The following is a 23,981-nucleotide window of genomic DNA, read 5'->3' as shown; positions in this document are numbered from 1 at the left end:
GAGAGCAACATGTTGGGAAAAACCTGCTGCCGGTACATTTATTGATTGTACACAATGGAATTACAAAACAATGTATAATACAGTCATAGTTGGCTTTGAGGAAACATTATCTCCCTACCATAGTCTACTCTACTGTATGTAAAGTGACATCATGCAGACCATAAGGGCATGCAAAACAGATCATATTCACTGCCAATGACATCAACCAAGTAATGCAGATTAGGGCTGAGCAATACGGACAAAATTAAATTTCACAATATTTTTTAACAAATACCTTTATTTAGAAATTGATACAATGATATTGTATTCTGACAATATTCTTTATTTATCTTTTATTTTTGAATTTGTTTAGATGTCAAATGAGCTTAAGTGATTAAAACCAATAAAAGAAAGATTGATCATATCACCATACTGATTGATAATTACCCAGCCCCAATGCAGATGAGGCAAAACATGTTGGTCTTATAAAGCAATAAGGTACAGTACTTTTCAGAAGGCAAACAAAGCAGACCATCATCATGTCAAATAAATAAGACCATAACTTAAATCACACGTTAAATATTGCAAAAGTATAGTTTTGGAAGAAAAAGAAAAGAATATTCTGTGTGAGAATAACTTTAAATCTCTAACACCAATGTGAAAAATATGTAATACCTTACTGTACGTGCTAAGCTGAACTCTGATGAGTTTTCCTGAACATTTGAACACAAGTGACAAAGAACTTATATACATGAGATAAAATGTATCAAAGATATCGACAATAAATCAAAGTGAGTTAAAAGGCAATAGAAAGGCCAATTTAAAAATAGGTTAAGTGCATTTTCATGGATAAATGTTTTAGTTAGTTCAAAGGTCTTCATTAAAATGTGTATCTTCCAGACCTAGTTTTAGTTTAGTATTAGTTGACTATAATAACCTTGCTCAATGCTTGCTGTGAATTCTAGGGAGCAGGATCTGTAGTCAAGTACATAAGCTCAATTAACTCTTCATCACAGCATTTAAATCCTGAGTATGCTTGATATTTCCAGGAATTAAGAATGTTATATTAAGAGGTGATGACAAATATGTAACTGTCCTTTATTACGATGCCAACAACTTTGTACAACAAGATTGTACAAGGTTCAATAAAAGGACTCAGGTGGGTATGCAAATATAAAATGGCTCATGAATGCAGAGCACCGGGTGTGGCAAATGAAAAGGTCTACAGGCAGGTTAAAATGGTCTGAAACCAAATAAAAGCTTATTTGGATGAAGACTGAAGGCACTGGATGATATCCTCAGCAATCGACTTGGCGCTACAGCTGAAATAATATACACATTTCTAAAGCGCTCAAAAATCCCTTTCAATAAAACATGGGGAAAATGAAAGAGGCACTCGAAAATTCACAGTGATGTCATTACTGCCAACTCAGTGTATGAGTAGCATGGTTCGGGTAGACATGTAGTAGGTAATGGGAACTGACTGGAGTTGTGGCGCGCACCTCAGCAATCCATCTTCTTACAGCCCGAGGCACCTTCGTTGCTTGGCTGACAATAAGCCACTCCAACCTACTCACGTACATTAATGCTTAAGTTATAGACAGGATGTTTTTTTTTATCCCATATTCACCCAACAGGTAGGTAGGAAAAGGTGTGATTGACATGCTGCTTATTCATCCAACACTAAGGGGTGATTTATACTTTGTTGCACATCAGTATCGTGCACCGACATTAGCCGATCTACAAGCTGACAACGTATCGCACTGCGAATGTGTTGGCTATTTTCATGCGCTACATTGCCGATTCTGTTTCCAATAAGAAATAGACACACAATCCCACATCTTTTCTTTGACAGCGCCACGTTTGGCTGAGATGCAACAGTTCAGCAGTTTAGAAAAATAGTTATGTTTACCTACAGCATGAGTATTTCACAGTGGGCATAGCAGCAGTAAACTGTACATGTCATATAGTGTCATCGTTCAACTATAGTCACACAAGTATATCCCTGCCTCTTAATGATAGCAAAATTACAGCACCAGAAGCAACATTCTTTTTCCTTTCAGCTTCAAAAACAATATTTTCTGGAACATTCCCTTTCATATTTGTTTCCTTCATTACAGTGACAGAGTTAAATAGAAAGGGCCAGCAAATGGATTTAAAAGCACAAATAATTACCTTCTGGAACGCACATATTGGGTGGGAAAAGCAAGACGACGGCATTTGTGATTCTGGTTCTCACACATCAAGGCAAGGCTCCTACTGAATGGGGACTAATCCAATCCTGATATGTGCCATGTTCTGTTGACTGTGAGCTCATGCAGAGCAGACAAGCTTAAAACATTGCAGCTGGTCTCAGAAGCAAAGCACGTTTACATAAGAATAAGATTGAAATAAAAAGGCATCAAATGTTTTGGTTTTCAAGAATGATCAGGCATCAATCCACATCAGTATGCTTCTTCAGTCCATTCTCAGACCTTTGTTCTTCTGTGAGTTTGTGGCTACTCAACAACGGCCTGAGGGTTATTTAGTGCTTGATCTGTCAGACGCCCCTTTGCCTCTGGCAATCCAGCATCTACTTGAGGCGCTGTATCATTGTGTGTGTGAGGCCCAGGCTGAGCAACTGTAGAGTGGAGAGTTGAGCAAGGCGAGGGAAGGCTTTGAGCAGCTTCTCCCAGGTCAGCTCCAGCAGGCTGGGGACAACCAACCACACTTTGTACAAGGAACCAGTTCTGCGATTCTCAGACATATTCACTACACCACCATGAATGTACATACAGCCAGCCTGAAGGAGAGAGGAAGCAGTGACTTATGTTGAAAAAGAAAGAAAAATCTATATCTTCCAAGAATCTTGCAAAAGAGTTAAAAACGTAATAGACTGTAAACAAACACTTCTAAGGGGGCGATCATACCGTCACAAGCAGCTATAAATATGTTGCTTTAAAGGGGACGATTACACCGAGACATGCAGCTAGAAATACGTTGCCACTTGCCAGCTAAAAAAACATTGTTTTTCTATACAGCATGCCTGATATCTGTTCCTCTCTTCCGCTACATGTGGTGTTTTATTTTCACACCACTCGCTCCCGTTTTGATGCCAGCAGATGTGTTAGGAACTGTGGGACAATGGCAAATGAAGACGGAAGTTTTACATTGGTCTCAACCCTCGAAGTCTGCTTGAATCGATTTTTTCCCTGCGATTTATTATTTGATCACCTGGTTACACACAGTCCCACTCCACACAGGCATCACATGTCTAATATAGCGGAACTGACACAAAATGGAAATCCACACATCTACCAAGTGTGCCTTTGTTTGCACACACGCTGTATTGTACTAACCGGAGTGACTGCAGCACAGTGGAAGTAGGCTGGCTCTGGCATGAGAGCTGGCATCCTGGTCCACTGGAAGGTCTGCAGATTGAGCTTCCACAGGTCAGACAGGATCTGCTCTCCATTATAACCCCCACATATAAACACCTCTGGTTGGAGAGAGAGAGAGAGACAGAGACATAAGAACGGTATCCACAAATATTTCATGGGCAGGTCCAAGTTTATGATCAGTGAAAAAATACAAACGGTAGTTTGTTCGCTTACCGTCTTTGACCTGAACACAGCTGTGACACCGGCGTGCAGCAGGATATCCTGGTGTAGATGACACATTGATTGGGTAAAGCATGGGTATTTCTTTAATTTAATATTTCTGAATTTACGGCACCGCCATAGTAAAATCATATGGATGCATAACAACCTACTTTTTCATAAGTCACAAACCTATTTTCTCATGAGGTTTGGTGGTTATTTCCTCCCAGTAATTTGTCTCTAGGTTGTACACATGAATCTGGCAAGAGAAACTTGGAATTAGCCCAATACATAACAATGACCATCTGACCACATCATTTCCTCTGCATTGTGTTTACAAAGCAAGCCCTTCCATCTTGTACCTTGTCTAGGGGGTAGGAAGTCCAGGACGTGCCCCCTCCTAGAATGTATATTCTCTGTCCATCGTGTGCTAGCTCATGTCTGTACCTGAGTGGATAAATGTTCATTAATATTGCAGGGATTCCCCAAGGATTACACATACCCCAGACTATATTTCAATTACTCCACAGACTGACCTCTCCTCAGGCAGATCTGAGGGAGCATTGCTGGGCTTGAGGTGGGTCCACTCTCTGGTGGCGAGGTCCAGTCTGTGTAAGTCTGTACTATAAAGATAACCAGTTGTCCCTCCAAACACGTAGAGGTAGCCATTTATAATGACCATAGCCTGGAAGTGGAGATGGTGAATAGAAACCTAAATAGTGATGAGATGAGGTAAGACTGCATGTATGACTGAATTCACAGTAAAGCTCTCCTTACCTGCCCATATATTCTGTTGGGTTTCTTCCCTCTGCAGTTGAGTAAGTTCCAGCGTTTGTATATAACATTGCAGACATGGACATCATTGCCATTGTTTTCACCAAATGGAATCCCAGTGCCACCAAAAACAAGCAGGTTGTTCCCATGCAAAACAGCTAGGGGACAGAGAAAAACAGAATACTTTTTGAATTGTTGAAGCAGGAATTTAAAAGTAACACGGATAGTTATGGCAACTTAAGGTTGCGGAGATAAAAAATAAACTATAGCCATTCTCCGCTCTGCTACTACGAGCCACTATGGTCATTGGCCTAGACCTGCTTTGGGATCAAGAGATAATGTGTACCGATTTGTATGAGTTTGGACAAAATCTAAGCAGAAGTAGCAAAAAGGAAAATAATAGAAAATCTAGTCTCGTACAAATGGGCAGGGCATATACGAGGAAAACAGGGAAAACGTGAACTGGACTCTTCTTGTGCCACCATGAGGCAAATTTAACCCTTTCAATCCGGGAAAACATATGTGTAATTTCTCATTTTAGAGATCATCCGGCCAGGCAGAGATAAAAAATACAAAAAATAAAACAAAACAGTATCTATCTTACAAGGAAGATCAACTGAATTATGCTACCCAGAATTTTCTAACATTCACTACTGCATCAATTTGCCTGAATATGATTTATTTTTGTCAATGTTTTGTTCTCTATTTTAGTCACAATTTATTTGCTACAATGATAAATGGACCGAGGGTGCCAACTAACAGTAGCTGCCCGGTCAGTTCAAGCAGAAGTGCCAAGTGTGCTCTTAATGTGAGTGACCTCACAGCAGAAGACACACGGCATGTATGTAAAATATGGCCACAACAGTTGATCAAAATGCTTATTTTCTACTTGTCATGATTCAATAAAATCAAATGTGCGTGTATGTGACAAACAAATGATCAGTTTTGTGCTTGCCCTGTAACCAACATCCAGACGCTGTATCTCTCCAAGCCATTCCTTCCGTTGGATAACCTCGGGATACCGATCAGTCAAACAACCACTACTACTTACTTGACATTGAGGCAAGCTCGGTGGGCATGTAGCCCTCGGTCCGGACCTGCTGCCAGGTGGCCGTGGCAAAGTGAAACCTCCATAGCTCTCTGAACAGTGGGTAGTCTTCGTTCTCGGAACCACCTGCCTCATCAAAGTCTGGGTTGTAACCTCCAAACACATAAAGGTTGGCATTGTCTGCAACACAGCGGTGCCCACTACGGGCAGGAGGGGCACAATGCCCTGAGGAAGAGAACAGCACATTTAACACAGTGAGGTGTTTTCAGTACAGATTAAATATGTAAAGCCTGAGTTGCACAAAAATAGACGATCTACAAGCTCAGTATAAATATGGTACACAATACATACAGTAAACAGGTATTCCCCTACTTCTCCTGTAGCTCATATCACTAGTGAATAAGTGAACTGGGTCAAAATGAGCATTCAATCAAAGGCATGAAAAACTACTATAATCAGATAAAAATAAAGGCTATAGCATAACAACATATCATCTTTTTTTATTATTTTTTTATCCCACGTTTTTGCAACCCATTTTTCTCACCCGGTGACTACCTAACCTGTAGTCCTGGTTTCCGCTCTCCCCCTGCCGCGCCAGGGGACATTGGGGAGCACCCGGCTGGCTAGGGGGAGGTAGTAAAGAAACCAGGACTACTGCATGTTTTTGTGTGAGGGTCTATGCCCAAGGAGACACGGGGAGAACATGCAAACTCACCACAGAAAGGCCCTATCGCCAACCCCACCTAGGGTGTGGGTGCTGATGACGCGGGTGGAGGAACACGCCCCCAGCGCCCACAGCTTCCCCCGGCGGGAATCGAACCCAGGACCTTCTAGCTGTGAGGCGAAGTGCTAACCACTGCGCCACCGTGCCCCTTCTAACAACAACTTATCATCTTTTACTGAAACTTTTGTTTTGTATTCCTTTTCCAAGAACAGTGTCATCAGGGCTTGTAACACTGTTCACAAATCACTTATTTTGGATGTCGACTATCAAAAATTATCATTATCAAAATTATACTGAAATATGCATTTGGATCAGTAAGAGAAATACAGTAATTAAACTGAGAGGCAAGTGCAGTTGATGGGTAGATTTTATGCTGCCAACATTGGTCTCTAGACCCACCTTCCCTCAGAAACCGGTTGGGAATTCGCAGGTTGGGGCAGGACGGGGAGAATATGCGCCTAGCCTGAAGCCATCGCATTCGTTTCTTAGAAGAACCTGTCATTCAGTCAGAAGAAATAGCATTGAAAACAACACTTATGACACTCCTGCTGACCCACACACAGTCCCAAGAAAGACCATGCCAAAACTAAAAGCCTGGGTTCCCGAGGCTATGCCAAAACTAGCCGCAGGCAACTCTTAGATCCTATTGTTAATATATGGAATCTAGAGTTGCAATACCAAGCCTTGCCAAACAGAAAAATCCTATCTGATGAAATAAAAACACTTTGCAGATAGAAAGAGGATAATTCAAGCTTTCCGTACAGCTGCAATGTTGGTGAGTTTAACGTTGTTTAATAGAATCAGATTTTTTTCGTTTGGATGCATTGGCTGTTTTGATTGATTGAATACTGTTTATGTTTGCATAGGAAAGGGTACAGTACAGGACAGTTCACTGATACACGATCAACTAAAAGGATACAGTCACAGACCACAAGAAAGCTGTAGCCGCAAATTGCAACACTAGATTTTTTTAATAATCGGATGAATTTGCAATACCTCCCATAGGCAGCCAATGCATCAAAACTGTTTTTTGCTATCTGATTGTATTAAAGTTTGCTTGGAAGCGCTCGTGGAAAATCTCTCAACGGTCCTATGACCACCTGGTTCTAAATGTCACATAATGCAGGAGGCAGCGGGACGTTGCGTTATACAAGGCGAGCGCTTCCGAAGTTCAACACTTAAACCATGTCTGCTCGGATTTCTTGACAGAAAAATAAATCATAACATGTTTACGGTGGATTTTTCTGAAACAAACACTTTGCAGATAGAAAGAGTACATTCTAAGCTTTCTAAGCCGCAATATTGGTGAGTTTGACGTCGTTTAATACAATCAGATAGCAAAAAACTGTTTTGATGCATTGGCTGCCTATGGGAGGTATTGCAACCCTAGATTCATCCGATTATTAAAAGAATCTAGTGTTGCAATTTGCGGCTAAAGAAAGCTGTAAGGTTAGGCGTGTTTGCATTGGGGTTAGGGTTTATACTCAATTCATAATACAAAAAAAGGTTAAACCCCTCCCTGTCATCCCTGTGCAACTCAAGATTCCAGATATAAAAAATAGGATCAAAGAGTTGCTTGCGGATAGCCAAAACCATGCAGCCCTTTCATAATGAACTGTTTGTATGTTTCATTTGAGGGAAAGAAGAAGAAGAAAAACAAACATCGTATTCGTGGTTTAACAGACTGACACATAAATAAACAAAACATTGGGAGAATGTTGGCTGTTCCGTAGCGGGATACACAGTAGCTAGCTTTGGCTATTGTATTGGCCAAAAAATCTACTGAAATCATTTACCAAAACGTTATTAAACTGACAACCGATGCATTCCACAAATCAGTTCCACTGCTAAGGTGTCATCACAGGTCGTGACGCTGCTGCTGCTGCTGCTGCTGCTGCAGTTTGCACAGACAGACACCAGACTGGATTCCGTTTGTTTACAAACCTGAATCACGGATGGAGGGCCTCCACGATAGCTTTTCGAACTTATTCAGCTGATTGTCGTTGTTGTTGCCACAATGTTCTCCATCGTCATCTACTGCGAAAGACATTGTTGCCTAAAGCGTTGACGGTAGAATAGTAACCCAGCTTTGCGGAGGCGACTTCAACCGAAATGGTGTCGTTGTTGCATCAGACTGGCAGCGGCAGCCACCAAGCAGGAAACTCACACCACCAGCTTGGTGGGGAAAGTACTCGGATTCTAACCTCGCCTCACCAGGCTTTCTCGGATTCGGAATTCTTTACTCAAGTAAAAGTATCAATACTATTTAGGGTGACCAGACGTCCCGTTTTACCCGGGACAGTCCCGTTTTCAAGCTGCGTGTCCCAGTGTCCCGACAAATATCTCTAAAACACTAATATGTCCCGGTTTTCAACATTCACTGCAAAATTGTCCCGGTTTTCGCCAGAATTAAAATAATAGTAGCTGTTTTCAGTGGTTGTATAGACATTTATCATGTTCTTTTCATGAAAACAAAACATGCTCACCAAACCAATCAGAAAAAATCACACTCGTGTGAACTGAGCGGTGGTGTGTGTGTGTGTGTGTGTGTGTGTGTGTGTGTGTGTGTGTGTGTGTGTGTGTGTGTGTGTGTGTGTGTGTGTGTGTGTGTGTGGCCCCTGTGTGTGTTTGTGTGTGAGTGTGCCTGGCCTATGCCTGGCCTATCCTGAACAACAGCGCCCCTCCCTTAACATGTGTGGTCAGAAAAGGTTACTGCAGGGCCAGGCTACATACCCGGAGACAGACAGACAGACATACAGACAGACAAACAGACAGACCCACACACACGGCCACGTATAGGAGCGTTGTGACCACCGCTCAAAAAGGAACAAATTAATTGCGTGTCTGAATTCAACACTGAGCCTGTTTGTCAATCACTCACTGCCTGTTTGCAACCCTAAGGTGCATGTGTGCGCGTGCACGAACGTTAGAGAATGGGCACGCACGTGCGCGGTAACGTGCGCATTGCTTTTAGGGTCCCAGTTTTAGGCAACAGTGTTTTGCGTCCCGGTTTGAGTGGCTGGAAATATGGTCACCCTAATCAATACTGCAATGTAAAAGTACTCCTTTACAAGTAAAAGTCTGGTATAAAATGTATGCTACTTCAGTAAAAGTACACGTATCAAAATGTAGACCTACTTATAGAGTTATAAAGTTCCCAAAGTAGAAAATACTCATTAGGCCTATGCAGATTGCAGAACGTCCCATTTCACAAGGCTATATGGCTAAACATCTTTCGAAAATAGCAGATCTAGTGGTTATGTATGTTGTTTGTTTTTTTTTGTTTTGTTTTTTTGCGACCGTCAGGGAGCAGTTTACTATGAAAACCTCCACCGGCCGTCCGTCCGTCCGTCCGTCCGTCCGTCCGTCACACGTGACCATCAACAAACGTCACACCTTTGTTGATGTTTAAATCGAAGAGTCTTGGTCAAATACTTCTGTTGGTTTCTGCACTGATCATTTATACAATTCAGCTGTGTTTGCTCGTGTCATCATGATGAGGTCATAAATCAGCCATGCCCAAATATAGATTTTACGGGTTTACATGCTTACTCAGTTATTCGTTATGTGAAAGTCCTATGACGTCTATGATATCTGACATCATCATACATACATTCCCTTTTATGCCCATAAATGGAGATCCCCTCTGTAGAACCAGCCACTGACATCACTGTAATGTCAGGGGAACCAAATCCCTTTTATGCCCATATATGGAGATCCCTGTGATGCCAGGGGAACCAAATCCCTTTTATGCCCATATATGGAGATATGGAGATCCCCGTGTTGCCAGGGTAACCAAATCCATTTTATGCCCATATATGGAGATCCCTGTGATGCCAGGGGAACCAAATCCCTTTTACGCCCATATATGGAGATCCCTTATGTCATCAATATTAAGCCCATATCTGTGAATATCTTTGGGTACCAGATGTCTCCATATATGGTTAAATGGTCCGATATACATCACTGGCCAGAAGACCAAGAAATGGTGCAACCTCGCCCTTTGCTTTTCTCCCTATAGGCATCTTACTGGTAGGTAGTTTAATGAGGAATGCAGTATGGTGGTAGGTAGGTAGTTATGGCCTTTGATGTAAGATTTTCACTTTCTAGGATAACTATATTTGCTATTCCCAGATGATGCCCTTTTAGGGTACCCCTCATGCCCATATATGGAGATCCCCAGGCTTTACTAATTAACATAAGTTTTATGCCCATATATGGAGATCATTGTCCCAGGCAAACTAGATGGGCTGTATGGATATCCAGATGTGTGATGTAAGTGTTTTATTCCAAATGTGGCACCCCACAGACATATTTCCAGAAACAAAATCCCTTTCATGCCCATATATGGAGATTTCTGATGTCATCAATCCCAGGCCCTGTAAAAAACATGGTTGCTATGGTAAACAGTTGGTTGCTAGGGTAAACAGTTGGTTGCTAGGGTAAGAAAACATGGTTGCTATGGTAAACAATTGGTTGCTAGGGTAAACAGTTGGTTGCTAGGGTAAAAAAAACATGGTTGCTATGGTAAAAAGTTGGTTGCTAGGGTAAACAGTTGGTTGCTAAGGTAAAAAAACATGGTTGCTATGGTAAACAGTTGGTTAGTAGGGTAAACCTTCAATGATTTTGACATCTTGTTACTAATCTGTCAGTAGATAATGCCGGTCTTATATAAGGGTCATTTGTGTACGGTGTGATGTCATACTGATGTCAGCAGTGAGACAGGAGATAAGCGACCAACGGTCGCTTATCTCCCGATTAGGGAGTCTTACTGGTAATAATAATCACAATCTACAAAGTAAAGTAACTAAAGTTTTCAAATAATTGCAGTGGAGTAAAAGTACAATATTTGCCTCTGAGATAATGTGGAGTATTAAGTAAAAGTACTGAAAATTGGAAATACTCCAATAAAGTAAAAGGACCTCAAAATTACAGTACTTAAATAAAAAAGTAAATGTGCTTAGTTACTTTACTTTACACCACAGAAACCAAAACACGACAGTTCCAAAGTCCACACCTGCTGCAGATATGCTTCGTCGTACCACAGGAGCGCTACAAAATAGCCGATGTGCAAGCTCACGGCGCCTCACATCCGTGCCGCGTTGTGAGAATGTAGATCTGCTTAATTCTGCGCGCAACACCGTCGTACGACGAAGCATACTCAGACATAACACTCACGGCCAGCTGGGCTGTTTGAACCAATCAGAGCAGGCTGGTCATTGATGTTGCTGTTCTGTAGCCAATCAGAGCAGAGCTGGTCGGGTGACGTCGCATTCAAAGAGGCATGAAGAGAAGTGCAACTCGAAACTGTCCCCTGTAAAAAGTAAAAGACAAAAATTGCCTACTACCTTATCTGTCATTTAATGTCTCTATGAATTGAGTACAAAATGTAAATTGATTGAAGACGATTAGAAGTTGCATAGAAAAGGTACAGTTTCATGACAGTACAGTTCACTGGTACACGGTCAACTAAAAGGATCAACACCTCAAAAAAGCTTTTGGGTCCTTTTTTATGGAGCCAGATCAGTCTCAATAATCATGAATGTGTGTCTCCAGTTTTGTAATTTGTGTGCCCACATTTTGAACTCACATGCCCAGATTTGAAACTCACAAGGTCAGATTCTTGTGTGTTTTGTATCTGTGATTTGTATCTGTGTTTTGTGTTTGTGTTTTGTATTTGTGAATTGTATCTGTGATTTGTATCTGTGATTTGTATCTGGGATTTGTATCTGGGATTTGTATCTGGGATTTGTATCTGTGTTTTGTGTCTGTGTTTTGTGTTTGTGTTTTGTATCTGTGATTTGTATCTGTGTTTTGTATCCGTGTTTTGTATCTGTGTTTTGTATCTGTGATTTGTATCTGTGATTTGTATCTGTGATTTGTATTATTATTTGTTATTTGCATCTCTGATTTTTATCTGTGATTCAAATCCACAAAATACAAACACAAAACACAGATACAAAACACAGATACAAATCACAGATACAAATCACAAATACAAAACACAAACGCAAAACACAAATCACGGATACAAATCTTTTTGAGACTCTTCTGACTGTGGGCGTAGACAAACGTCATCATTGGCTGAGTAACCCAATTCCTCAGCCAATCACACCTTTTGCCTCCTCCCATTGGCATGGTTGCCATGTTTGCTAAAAGTAAGTTATCTGGACTTTCTTATCTATAAGTTCAGCTATACATGAATATATCCATACCATATCTTGTCTTACACAATCAGTCAATGGTGAATGGACTAATTGCGACCGTCAGGTCGCAGTTACTATCAAAACCTCAACCAGGTGTCCGTCTGTCAGTCTGTCAGTCAGTCCGTCAGTCTGTCACACGTCACACTTTTGCCCTGCTCATATCTCCGCAAACTTTGCACCGATCCATGCCAAATTTTGCACACACTCCTTGCCTGCCAAACCACAACCTCAATTATCACATGGCCCTCTTTTAGCGCCACTATGAGGCCGATTCCTGCAGAACCCATATTTTGGACACTGCGCCTACAATTTTTGCCCTAAAATCACGCAAATCGCTACACAGTATGTCTACACTCATGTCATCAACATGGATCTGTCCCATATAGCGCCACCATCAGGCTGATTTTTTCAAACACATTTTTGGACACTGCTCCTACAAATTTTGCCCTAAAATCACACAAATCGGTACACACTTGCTCTACACTCACGTCATCAACATGGATCTGTCCCATTTAGCGCCACCTTCAGGACGATTTTTTCAAACACATTTTTGGACACTACTCCTACAGATTTTGCCCTAAAATCACGCAAATCGCTACACAGTATGTCTACACTCATGTCATCAACATGGATCTGTCCCATATAGCGCCACCATCAGGCCGATTTTTTCAAACACATTTTTGGACACTGCTCCTACAAATTTTGCCCTAAAATCACACAAATCGGTACACACTTGCTCTACACTCACGTCATCAACATGGATCTGTCCCATTTAGCGCCACCTTCAGGACGATTTTTTAAAACACATTTTTGGACACTACTCCTACAGATTTTGCCCTAAAATCACGCAAATCGCTACACAGTATGTCTACACTCATGTCATCAACATGGATCTGTCCCATTTAGCGCCACCTTCAGGACGATTTTTTAAACACATTTTTGGACACTGCTCCTACACATTTTGCCCTAAAATCACGCAAATCGCTACACAGTATGTCTACACTCATATCATCAACATGGATCTGTCCCATATAGCGCCACCATCTGGCCGATTTTTTCAAACACATTTTTGGACACTACTCCTACAGATTTTGCCCTAAAATCACGCAAATCGCTACACAGTATGTCTACACTCATGTCATCAACATGGATCTGTCCCATTTAGCGCCACCTTCAGGCCGATTTTTTCAAACACATTTTTGGACACTGCTCCTACAGATTTTGCCCTAAAATCACGCAAATCGCTACACAGTATGTCTACACTCATGTCATCAACATGGATCTGTCCCATATAGCGCCACCATCAGGCCGATTTTTTCAAACACATTTTTGGACACTGCTCCTACAAATTTTGCCCTGAAATCACACAAATCGGTACACACTTGCTCTAAACTCATGTCATCAACATGGATCTGTCCCATTTAGCGCCACCTTCAGGCGATTTTTTAAAACACATTTTTGGACACTACTCCTACAGATTTTGCCCTAAAAATCACGCAAATCGCTACACATTATGTCTACACTCATGTCATCAACATAGATCTGTCCCATATAGCGCCACCATCTGGCCGATTTTTTCAAACACATTTTTGGACACTTTTTGGGTAAAGTGGTGATAAAATTGGAACGATACAGAGAAGATTAGCATGGTGCCTTCATTATGCTAATCTTCTCTGTATCGTTCCAATTTTAGCCCAAAGACAGTGCCCCGTTGCCAACAAAGGGCATTTTGATAGTGCATTTGAAACGGCTTGGAATTACAGACAGACAGAACATGACATTTAAATATCCGAGTGGTTGTTTTAAGGCTAAAACCTGTATAAAACTGTATTATGGACCAATATTTATATAAGATATATATTTTGAAAAACATGGTGGGGCCCCTTGAAAAACAAATCAAATATGAATACTGTATAGCCACTATCATTGCTGCCACCGAAACGGGAGTGCAGCAGCGGCCCATAAGAGTTATCTGCATATAGCCTCTACAACGTCTGTGTGCGTATGTATTTAGTACATAAAAATAATGTACCAGTAAGACTCCCTAATCGGAAAATAAGCGACCGTCAGGTCGCAGCGTGATTTTAGGCCAAAATGTGTAGGAGCTCAGTGTCCAAAAATGTGTTTGAAAAAAATCGCCTGATAGTGGCACTATATGGGACAGATCAATGTTGATGATATGAGTGTAGATATACTGTGTAGCGATTTGCGTGATTTTAGGGCAAAATCTGTAGGAGCAGTGTCCAAAAATGTGTTTGAAAAAATCGGCCTGAAGGTGGCGCTAAATGGGACAGATCCATGTTGATGACATGAGTTTAGAGCAAGTGTGTAGTGATTTGTGTGATTTTAGGGCAAAATGTGTAGGAGCAGTGTCCAAAAATGTGTTTTAAAAAATCGTCCTGAAGGTGGCGCTAAATGGGACAGATCCATGTTGATGACATGAGTGTAGAGCAAGTGTGTACCGATTTGTGTGATTTTAGGGCAAAATTTGTAGGAGCAGTGTCCAAAAATGTGTTTGAAAAAATCGGCCTGATGGTGGCGCTATATGGGACAGATCCATCTTGATGACATGAGTGTAGACATACTGTGTAGCGATTTGCATGATTTTAGGGCAAAATCTGTAGGAGTAGTGTCCAAAAATGTGTTTGAAAAAATCGTCCTGAAGGTGGCGCTAAATGGGACAGATCCATGTTGATGACGTGAGTGTAGAGCAAGTGTGTACCGATTTGTGTGATTTTAGGGCAAAATTTGTAGGAGCTGTGTTTGAAAAAATCGGCCTGATGGTGGCGCTATATGGGACAGATCCATGTTGATGACATGAGTGTAGACATACTGTGTAGCGATTTGCGTGATTTTAGGGCAAAATCTGTAGGAGCAGTGTCCAAAAATGTGTTTGAAAAAATCAGCCTGAAGGTGGCGCTAAATGGGACAGATCCATGTTGATGACATGAGTTTAGAGCAAGTGTGTAGTGATTTGTGTGATTTTAGGGCAAAATGTGTAGGAGCAGTGTCCAAAAATGTGTTTTAAAAAATCGTCCTGAAGGTGGCGCTAATGGGACAGATCCATGTTGATGACATGAGTGTAGACATACTGTGTAGCGATTTGCGTGATTTTAGGGCAAAATCTGTAGGAGTAGTGTCCAAAAATGTGTTTTAAAAAATCGGCCTGAAGGTGGCGCTAAATGGGACCGATCCATGTTGATGAGATGAGTGTAGACACACTGTGTACCGACTTGCGTGATTTTAAGGCAAAAATTGTAGGCGCAGTGTCCAAAATATGGGTTCTGCAGGAATCGGCCTCATAGTGGCGCTAAAAGAGGGCCATGTGATAATTGAGGTTGTGGTTTGGCAGGCAAGGAGTGTGTGCAAAATTTGGCATGGATCGGTGCAACGTTTGCGGAGATATGAGCAGGGCAAAAGTGTGACGTGTGACAGACTGACGGACTGACTGACAGACTGACAGACTGACAGACGGACACCTGGTCGAGGTTTTGATAGTAACTGCGACCTGACGGTCGCAATTAGTCCATTCACCATTGACTGATTGTGTAAGACAAGATATGGTATGGATATATTCATGTATAGCTGAACTTATAGATAAGAAAGTCCAGATAACTTACTTTTAGCAAACATGGCAACCATGCCAATGGGAGGAGGCAAAAGGTGTGATTGGCTGAGGAATTGGGTTCCTCAGCCAATGATGACGTTTGTCTACGCCCACAGTCAGAAGAGTCTCAAAAAGATTTGTATCCGTGATTTGTGTTTTGTGTTTGTGTTTTGTATTTGTGATTTGTGTTTGTATTTTGTGGATTTGAATCACAGATAAAAATCAGAGATGCAAATAACAAATAATAATACAAATCACATATACAAATCACAGATACAAAACACAGACACAAAACACAGACACAAATCCCAGATACAAATCACAGATACAAATCACAGATACAAAACACAAACACAAAACACAGACACAAATCACAGATACAAAACACACACGAATCTGACCTTGTGGGTTTCAAAACTGGGCATGTGAGTTCAAAATGTGGGCACACAAATTACAAAACTGGAGACACACATTCATGATTATTGAGACTGATCTGGCTCCATACTTTTTTAACTCATATAACATTGAATGACAGACAAATAAAACATAAATATTATATTATAGAACATGTTCCCTCACCTTTTTGATTGGATCCGGTAGCTCCGCCATGCACCTATTTGATTGGATCCAGTACCTTCCCTGTAAATCAAAATAGTGCTTTTTGGTCATTAAGTGTGCCTGCCATGCAATGCAATGGCAAAACACTTATTGTAATCCGCCATACTTAAGTAGGCTAAGTCAGTCAGTCATGTCGCCACAAATTTTGGCACGTAATAACTGCCGCACAATTTACGCCACCGCCGCAATATATACATCAAAACGTGCGGCTCGGCCGGGAATGGTGTGCTATTACTTTTCTTTCCGATCCGCGTTACCATGGCGACGTAATTCGCAAAAAACGACGCCTAAAAACCCCATCGACTTAGAATGGGGGAAATTTCGGCACGTAATAACTGCCGCACGATTTACGCCACCGCCGCAATATATATATAAAAATGTGCGGCTCGGCCGGGAATGGTGTGCTATTACTTTTCTTTCCGATCTGCGTTACCATGGCAACGTAATTCGTAAAAAACGATGTGCAAAAACCCCCATTGACTTTGAATGGGGGACTCTGTAAAAAACCCAGAAACTTTGGCGCCACATAACTCTGCCATACTTTTGCCTAGCAACGTGATTTAAACTTTAAAATGCACACACAACTTTAGTCTTTTTCCGGCCAATAGAGATGAGCTGTAATTGATTAAGCCCCGCCCCCTCTGTATTCCTATTGGCTGGGCTTTAAACAGCCACTACTCCAGTTCACAGCATGGTACCGTCTTGAAACTTGGTGTCTGGACTTAAACGGCCAATAGGGACTTATTACTTAAGCCCCGCCCCATCTTAAGCCCCGCCCCGATCTTCCTATTGGCTTAGCTTTAAACAGCTATATCTCCAGTTTGCAGCATGGTACCGTCTCGAAACTCACTGTGTACTTACATGGCAAATAGGAATTATCTGTAATTGCTTAAGCCCCGCCCCCTCTGCCTTCCTATTGGCTGGGCTTTAAACAGCCATGTCTCCACTTCCCAACACGGTACTTGTCTCAAACTTGGTGGGTGGTCCCACAGTCCCAACGGCTAACCGCTAATGCTAACTAATGCTAATGTTAACACATGCTAATGCTAACAAATGCTAATGCTAAAACTGCTAATGCTAAAAATGCTAATGCTAACAAATGCTAATGCTAACAGAAGCTAATGTTAATGGTAAGGAATGCTAATGCTAACAAATGCTAATGCTAACAAATGTAATGCTAACAAATGCTAATGCTAACAGAAGCCAATGTTAATGCTAACAAATGCTAATGCTAACAAATGCTAATGCTAACACATGCTAATGTTAATGCTAACAAATGCTAATGCTAAAGTTAACAAATGCTAATGCTAACACATGCTTGAAATGCTAATGCTAACAAATGCTAATGCTAATTCATGCTAATGCTAACAAATGCTAATGCTAACACATGCTAATGCTAACAAATGCTAATGCTAACAAATGCTAACACATGCTAATGCTATGCTAACACATGCTAACAAATGCTAATGCTAAAAAATGCTAATGCTAACACGATAATGCTAATGCTAACAAATAATGTTAATGCAAAAATGATAATGTTAAAGTTATACCATGTAACTTTTTTTATAAAACAAATCTTAAAATTGTCCTAACTGTTAAATCGCTAGTTTTAGAACACCCACTCCGTTATTTTCAGCTTCAAAAGCCTTCTCTTTATATGTTTTCTATGAGCTGTGAAAAAATGACGTCATCATACACTACCGGCCAATCACAGCGAGGGTTATACACTGCCGGCCAATCACAGCGCATCTTGAAGTGGGGTCGCTAGGGCGGCCATATTTGTAGTCTCCCGTGTGTCTCTATACTCGGGTGAACGGTGAAGCATGGGTGAAGGAGTCTTTTTCTCCGGAATGCCTGAACGCACAGGAACCAGGGACCCCTCTAAAGATAGATCTCGGCGAGGTGGAGGCAGACGCAGGGGTGTCCGCGGCGAAAAATGGCCAAAAGACGCGGACGCGACCGAGGTTTGCTATAGAGCTACTGACCACTAGTTGAGCAACTTACACAGTATAGCTTTAACACCAACTGCTATACAAGGTTGCACATACTTAGCGAGTTGCAGGCTGTAAAGTAGGGTTCAGACCAGGACAGACTGGTTGAGGGTTGTTGGCATCACCATGACCACTCCGGTTAGAGAGTACAAGAGGAGGAGCTGATTTCCATTTTGTTGATTTATTAAGTTATGGTTTATTCTATAAATAAAGAGAAATAGTACATAATCAAGTACATAATCAAATACAATACATAATCAAATACAATTCAATATACAATGCACCAAGGTTAAAATATCTCCAAGGTTAAATATGGCATTTCCCTGAATTCTAGGTACTCAAGACAGTATGCACTAGGCTTCAAGCCATAATGAATATCAAGGCAAACAAGCAATAGGATAGGCAACATGGGCTCACTCACTTCATTCACGCATAACATGGTTCTGGTCTGACTGAGACTCCCAGTCTCTGCTGAGGTGTTTCTGCTGCCGCTGACAAACAGGAGTGAGGGCACAGGCCATATATATACCCACCTAGAAGAGGGCCATGTGTGATTTGCCATCCAAGGAGTGTGTGTGCAAAGTTTGGCATGGATAGGGGCAGCGGTGCCGCAGATAAGAGTATAGGGGCAAAAGTGTGACGTTACATGACAGACAGACTGACAGCCGGTGGAGCTTTTCATTGTAACTTTCATAGTAAGTTCTCGCAACAATGCAAAATAAATGGTACTAGGCCTATTTACAATAGAAAGGTCAGGGGGAGGTATAGGCTTTGTTTTTCTTTTACCAGTTGCGAGTAGCAGCCACCTGTAAGGGTTTTAGAGGAGGGTGGAGATTTAGGCTACACTCCTTTAAGGCGACATAGCAGGAGAACAAATTTAACCCTTTGTTTGAGACAAATCTGGGTTGGATGTGATCTGTGGAGCTGCCTCTGTTCAGTTGTTATAATTGTGAACATCCTTGACGTTTTGGAAGTATTTTGTCAGGTACATGGGTATCTTAGTGGCGTAGCCGTAGTGTATCTTGTAGGCCCATGCAAGATGCTGTAGGCCTACTCTGTCAGCTACTGTGAGCCACTCCACGCTTAAAAAGTGATTAAGGTGAGCCTGAGATGGAAGGTTAAGCAGAAGCCTAATTAGTTTGTTTTGGGATGTTTGGAGCCTTGTTATTAGGGCCTTTGAGGCGTCGTGATACGTGGACTCAATACGTGGACTCCATAGTCAAAGTGGGGCTGAATCAGTGCTCTTGCGTCCCTAACCCTAACCCTAACCCTAGAGTCTGTTAATCTTCAATGTATTTTTACTGACCAGTGGGGCGATCCTGTGAGATTGAAGATTTTAAGATGTAGGCTATATGTAGGAGGATTCAAAAGTTGTTTCTATTTTTATTTTTTTTCCTTCTGCCAACCAAGGACATGCCATGACATCCCCACAAGATTCCTGCTCTCAAGACTCTTGCCGCAGCCCTCATTCAATGCCACTTTGACTATGCTTGCAACATCTCAATTGCACTAAAACTAAAAACTAAGCTTCAGACCTCCCAAGACAAAGTGATCAGACTACTTCTCTGCCTAAACCCCATGACCCACCTAATTCCAACACATTTTGCTATTAGTCTGGGATGGACTTACTACTTCTCCAAAGTAAATGACACCCACAGCCACAATACTAGAGGGAGGACAACGATTTGAAATGCCCTGACCAGCTCTGCTCTTATGGTTCTCACTCTCAGCAAATGTATGATTAAGCCTCAAAATGCTGGATTATAATTCTTCAAATGGACCCGACCTCCCTCTCTATCTCTCTCTCTCTCTTTCCCGTGCCGTCTGATTTTCAGGCCATCGGAATATCGAGATTTAGCCTGCCCTGACACCATCCCTTGAAAAATTGGTACCTCTGGCTTCTTTCAAAACAGACCTGAAAATCTATCAGGAGGGGTAAAAGCTAATTTCCCATAGAAAGGAGGTGACATTCACTGCCGACATTATTTCCCTTTTCTCCTTTTTACATATGGTGTTATGTATTTGTTGGTGATATTATGTAGCCTATTATTGTGTTATTTTTATGCTATGTTGATGAATTGAATACAATGGAGACAAGTCCCCAGGATTGTTTGTGTTATCCTTTTAGCCTAAATGGCTGACAGTACTTGTGCTGTTTGAATTTCTAATAAAGTATTCAATCAATCAATCAAACGTACCAAAACATATGTATCACTCATTCTGATTGTGGGAGATTAATGATGCATGCTTTATATCTGTTATTACATGAAAAGTGCGAGTGTTAGGCATTGTGATTGCTTTTTTATTTCAGAATATTTGAAACTGAATTTTGAAAATGAACAGAATTATAGTAACTACCTGGCTGCTCAGTGCTCACTGATTTGGGAGAAATACATTGTTTTAAATGAATTAAGGAAAGAATCAACTCTAAAATAACTATTTCCCTAGATTTTGAGTGTGGGTGGGCTGAATGATGTGAAAACTGCATTGTTTCGCACATCTTTTCTGTGCTGTGCTGCATAAATAAATAATAAAGTTCATGTTATAATTGTAGTTCGCTTTTCTCTAATCAAGTTGCTCACTATCAGCAAAAAAAAAATCATCAGGCGTATCATATTATGAATATATTATGAATATAATCCTTCTTCTGTTCAGCCATCACATGGTAATTACTGTGATGCTACACTGGTTTCGAGATCCCAAACCACATATTTGTTCTCAGAACATATTGGGGTCACAGACCCGGGGTCTCCCAAACCCCTTTGAACAGACCTAGTGTTTCCACAATACCTATTTGTTTCCCGAATGTATTTGGGGTCCCCCAAACCCCTCTGAACACAACCAGATCTTATGGGTGTCCCAGTACATTCCCAGAATGTACCACATACCAAAATGTTGTAGTGCCACTCCGAAATGTGATGCAGTCAATGGTTATCTAATCTGTTCTCGACCACTGAGAACAGATTCATCTGTTGTGAGAGAGCAAATACCAATGTAGTTAATGGTTGAGAACAGCAGAGTGGATTAAATACACTTTGGTGTGTTGCTGTTCTGTGTTGTTTCCCTCGAGTGCATCTCTCCACTCCGACATGTCTCCTTTCCGACATGTCTCCATTCCGACACTAACCCTATCTCTAACCCTAACCCTAAACCTTAGGCCCATGGGAGGGTCGCCACTCCGACAATAAGAAGTCAATTTCGGAGTGGCGACATGTCGGAATGGAGAGAGCCTCCCGTTTCCCTCCAGTCCACATTGCTGCGGGTTACAATTGGTTATTTTGAGTGTGTTATATACCGTACATAGGCCTACATGGCTTTTAAACACTTTCAACGTTGCAATTCTATTTTCCAATGCAAACAATAGGCAATGCAATGCAAGCTTGTAGATCGACGAAGGTATAGTGTGCAATGGGGATGCCCTCCTTGACGTGATGGAGTAACTGGTGATTTATAATAGGGATGACTAAAGAAGTACATAAGAGGTCTGATGAGGTCAGTCGTGATCTTCATATATGGAGATCTAGGTGATGATAGTCAGCAGTCTTGATTTGCAAATGAATTCTTGGCCATATATGGAGCTTCCATATATGGGAATTGCCAAATATGGTCTTGATGTATGGCTATCCAGGGTTTGATGAGGTCAGTGTTGTGTACTGATTTGAGTGATTTGGGGATCAAATCTGAAGTAGTAATATCCAAAAATGTGTTTTAACGGACAACTCTGCCCTAAATAACATCTAGGCTCATTTTCCTACTTATATTTATCCCAAATTACTTTCCATGGGGTCCATTAGGCAAATATTCTCCTGTTGTCCACTAGTTTCCCCAGCATAACCCAGCAGCCCTCATAGCTTAGAGTGGAGCCTAATCTTTTACTCTATTTGTTGTGGTCAAAAGTGATTTATTTTTCATGGATATGAACATTGTCCCACACAAGCCGCCATCATGTTTTGGGGTGAGCATTTAGCACAGCTGTCAATCAAAGTGACAGCACTAGCCAATCACTGCAAGTCTTTTCCGGGACTTGGCAAAACACATAACATCTGTTTAGCAGAATGTGGCGGCTCATGTGGGACAACGATGGCATGGATGTGGGTGTAATGACAACTAAGAGATTGATAAAAGACAAAACACACTTTTGACCGCAACAAATAGAGTAAAATCAATATGCTCCACTCTATAATATGAGGGCTGCTGAGTTCTGCTGGGGAAACGGTACAACAGAGGCATTTCTGCCTAATAGAACCAATGGACAGTCTTTTTGGATCAATATAAGTAGGAAAATGAGCCTAGATGTTATTTAGGGGACAGAGTTGTCCTTTAAATAAGTCGGACTCTTGTTGGCACTATAAAGTGAAATGTGAAAAATGCAGGGAAAAGGTTTTTCCTTTGCCTCTAGGGAGTGTACATACAAAGTTTTATACTAATCGGTGGAGTTATAGGTAAAAACACGAATCTGCCTATTACAGCACCATGAAGATGATTTGAACATTTTTAAGCGGTATTTCTTGCAAAAATCGGCCTCATGGTCGCGCTAGAATAAGCCCATGTGAAAAATGTGGGTCAGAGGTTCTGAATTGGCATCTAGGGAGAGTATGTCCACAGTTTGGTAGCAACCGGGCCAACGGTGCCGGAGATTAGCTGGTAACAGACGGATGCGCTCGATAGATAAACCTGCCGTCGCCGCGGCCGCCTCTACTACGGCAGAAGGTCCCTTCCCACGTAGCGCCTACTCCGTCTGCTGCGTGTACGCGTCGCCATGGGAACCAAAGCGTTCAGTGAAAGGGGTGGGAACCCGTCGCCGCCGAGGCTTTGCTTAACCATTTTGATCGCTACGGCGATTACGTCATAGCAGCCGCAGTCCGCCTGGCGTTGCCGTATTGAAAACCATCTAGCTTAAACTCACTAATAACAAAAAGACTGCTAACGACCCCCACTCCACTCCATGGTATCGGCAGACAGTAGTCCATAGTCTGCATACAGCACAAAGCTGCTATAGGAGCGCCACAGAAAAAGTGAAACCAAGAGCCACTTGATAAGTACATTTTTATGAACTTGTCCATAAAGATGTATTACTTGTCCCGGACAACAGGACAAGCCTTAATGTCATGCCCTACATGCATAGTCTTCATCAGACAACACTTATAACTTTGTTTATGATATTAAACAGAGTGATGTTTTATCAACACTTAGGTAAACCCACTGACGCACTAAGAGTAAAATATTTGCAATCTCTTATTTTATTTACATATTATTAGAACATTTGATAACTTGAATGCAAATAGTTATAAAAGTGTGATGGTGAATAGTGTGCTAGTCCCCAAGATGAACCCTATAATGTAGGTGACCCCATGTCCTTTCTTCTAGCACTCTTGATAACTTTAATGCAAATAGTTATAAAAGTGTGATGGTGAATAGTGTGCTAGTCCCCAGGATGAACCCTATAATGTAGGTGA

At 41.5% G+C, this 23,981-nt stretch overlaps 1 protein-coding gene across 1 annotated transcript; it reads right to left on the bottom strand.

Moving 5' to 3' along the window:
- Positions 1-18: 18 nt before the first annotated feature.
- On the bottom strand, positions 19-8,237 carry LOC308294681 (kelch domain-containing protein 10-like). Its single transcript, XM_080737463.1, has 10 exons — positions 8,048-8,237; positions 6,503-6,598; positions 5,383-5,604; positions 4,335-4,489; positions 4,094-4,242; positions 3,920-4,004; positions 3,750-3,816; positions 3,573-3,620; positions 3,318-3,457; positions 19-2,761 (listed from the first exon to the last, which is right to left on the bottom strand). Exons 1-10 carry the CDS (start codon positions 8,151-8,153, stop codon positions 2,552-2,554), a joined length of 1,278 nt encoding a protein of 425 aa, XP_080593589.1. The 5' UTR covers positions 8,154-8,237; the 3' UTR covers positions 19-2,551.
- Between the last annotated feature and the right edge of the window lie 15,744 nt (positions 8,238-23,981).

This window comes from Nannobrachium achirus (genome assembly GCF_963921795.1).
Source record: "Nannobrachium achirus genome assembly, chromosome: 11".
In the NCBI taxonomy this organism is placed as follows: Eukaryota; Metazoa; Chordata; class Actinopteri; order Myctophiformes; family Myctophidae; genus Nannobrachium; species Nannobrachium achirus.
Note: the sequence above shows the minus strand (reverse complement) of the source record. Positions and strands in the feature narration are given on the sequence as shown.

Coding starts and splice junctions, on each gene's coding strand:
- LOC308294681 (XM_080737463.1), bottom strand. CDS start 8,153: ATGTCTTTCGCAGTAGATGACGATGGAGAACATTGTGGCAACAACAAC. Junction 3,621..3,749: donor CAAACCTCATGAGAAAATAG/GTTTGTGACTTA, acceptor CATCTACACCAG/GATATCCTGCTGCACGCCGG. Junction 2,762..3,317: donor ACTGTGCTGCAGTCACTCCG/GTTAGTACAATA, acceptor TCTCTCCTTCAG/GCTGGCTGTATGTACATTCA.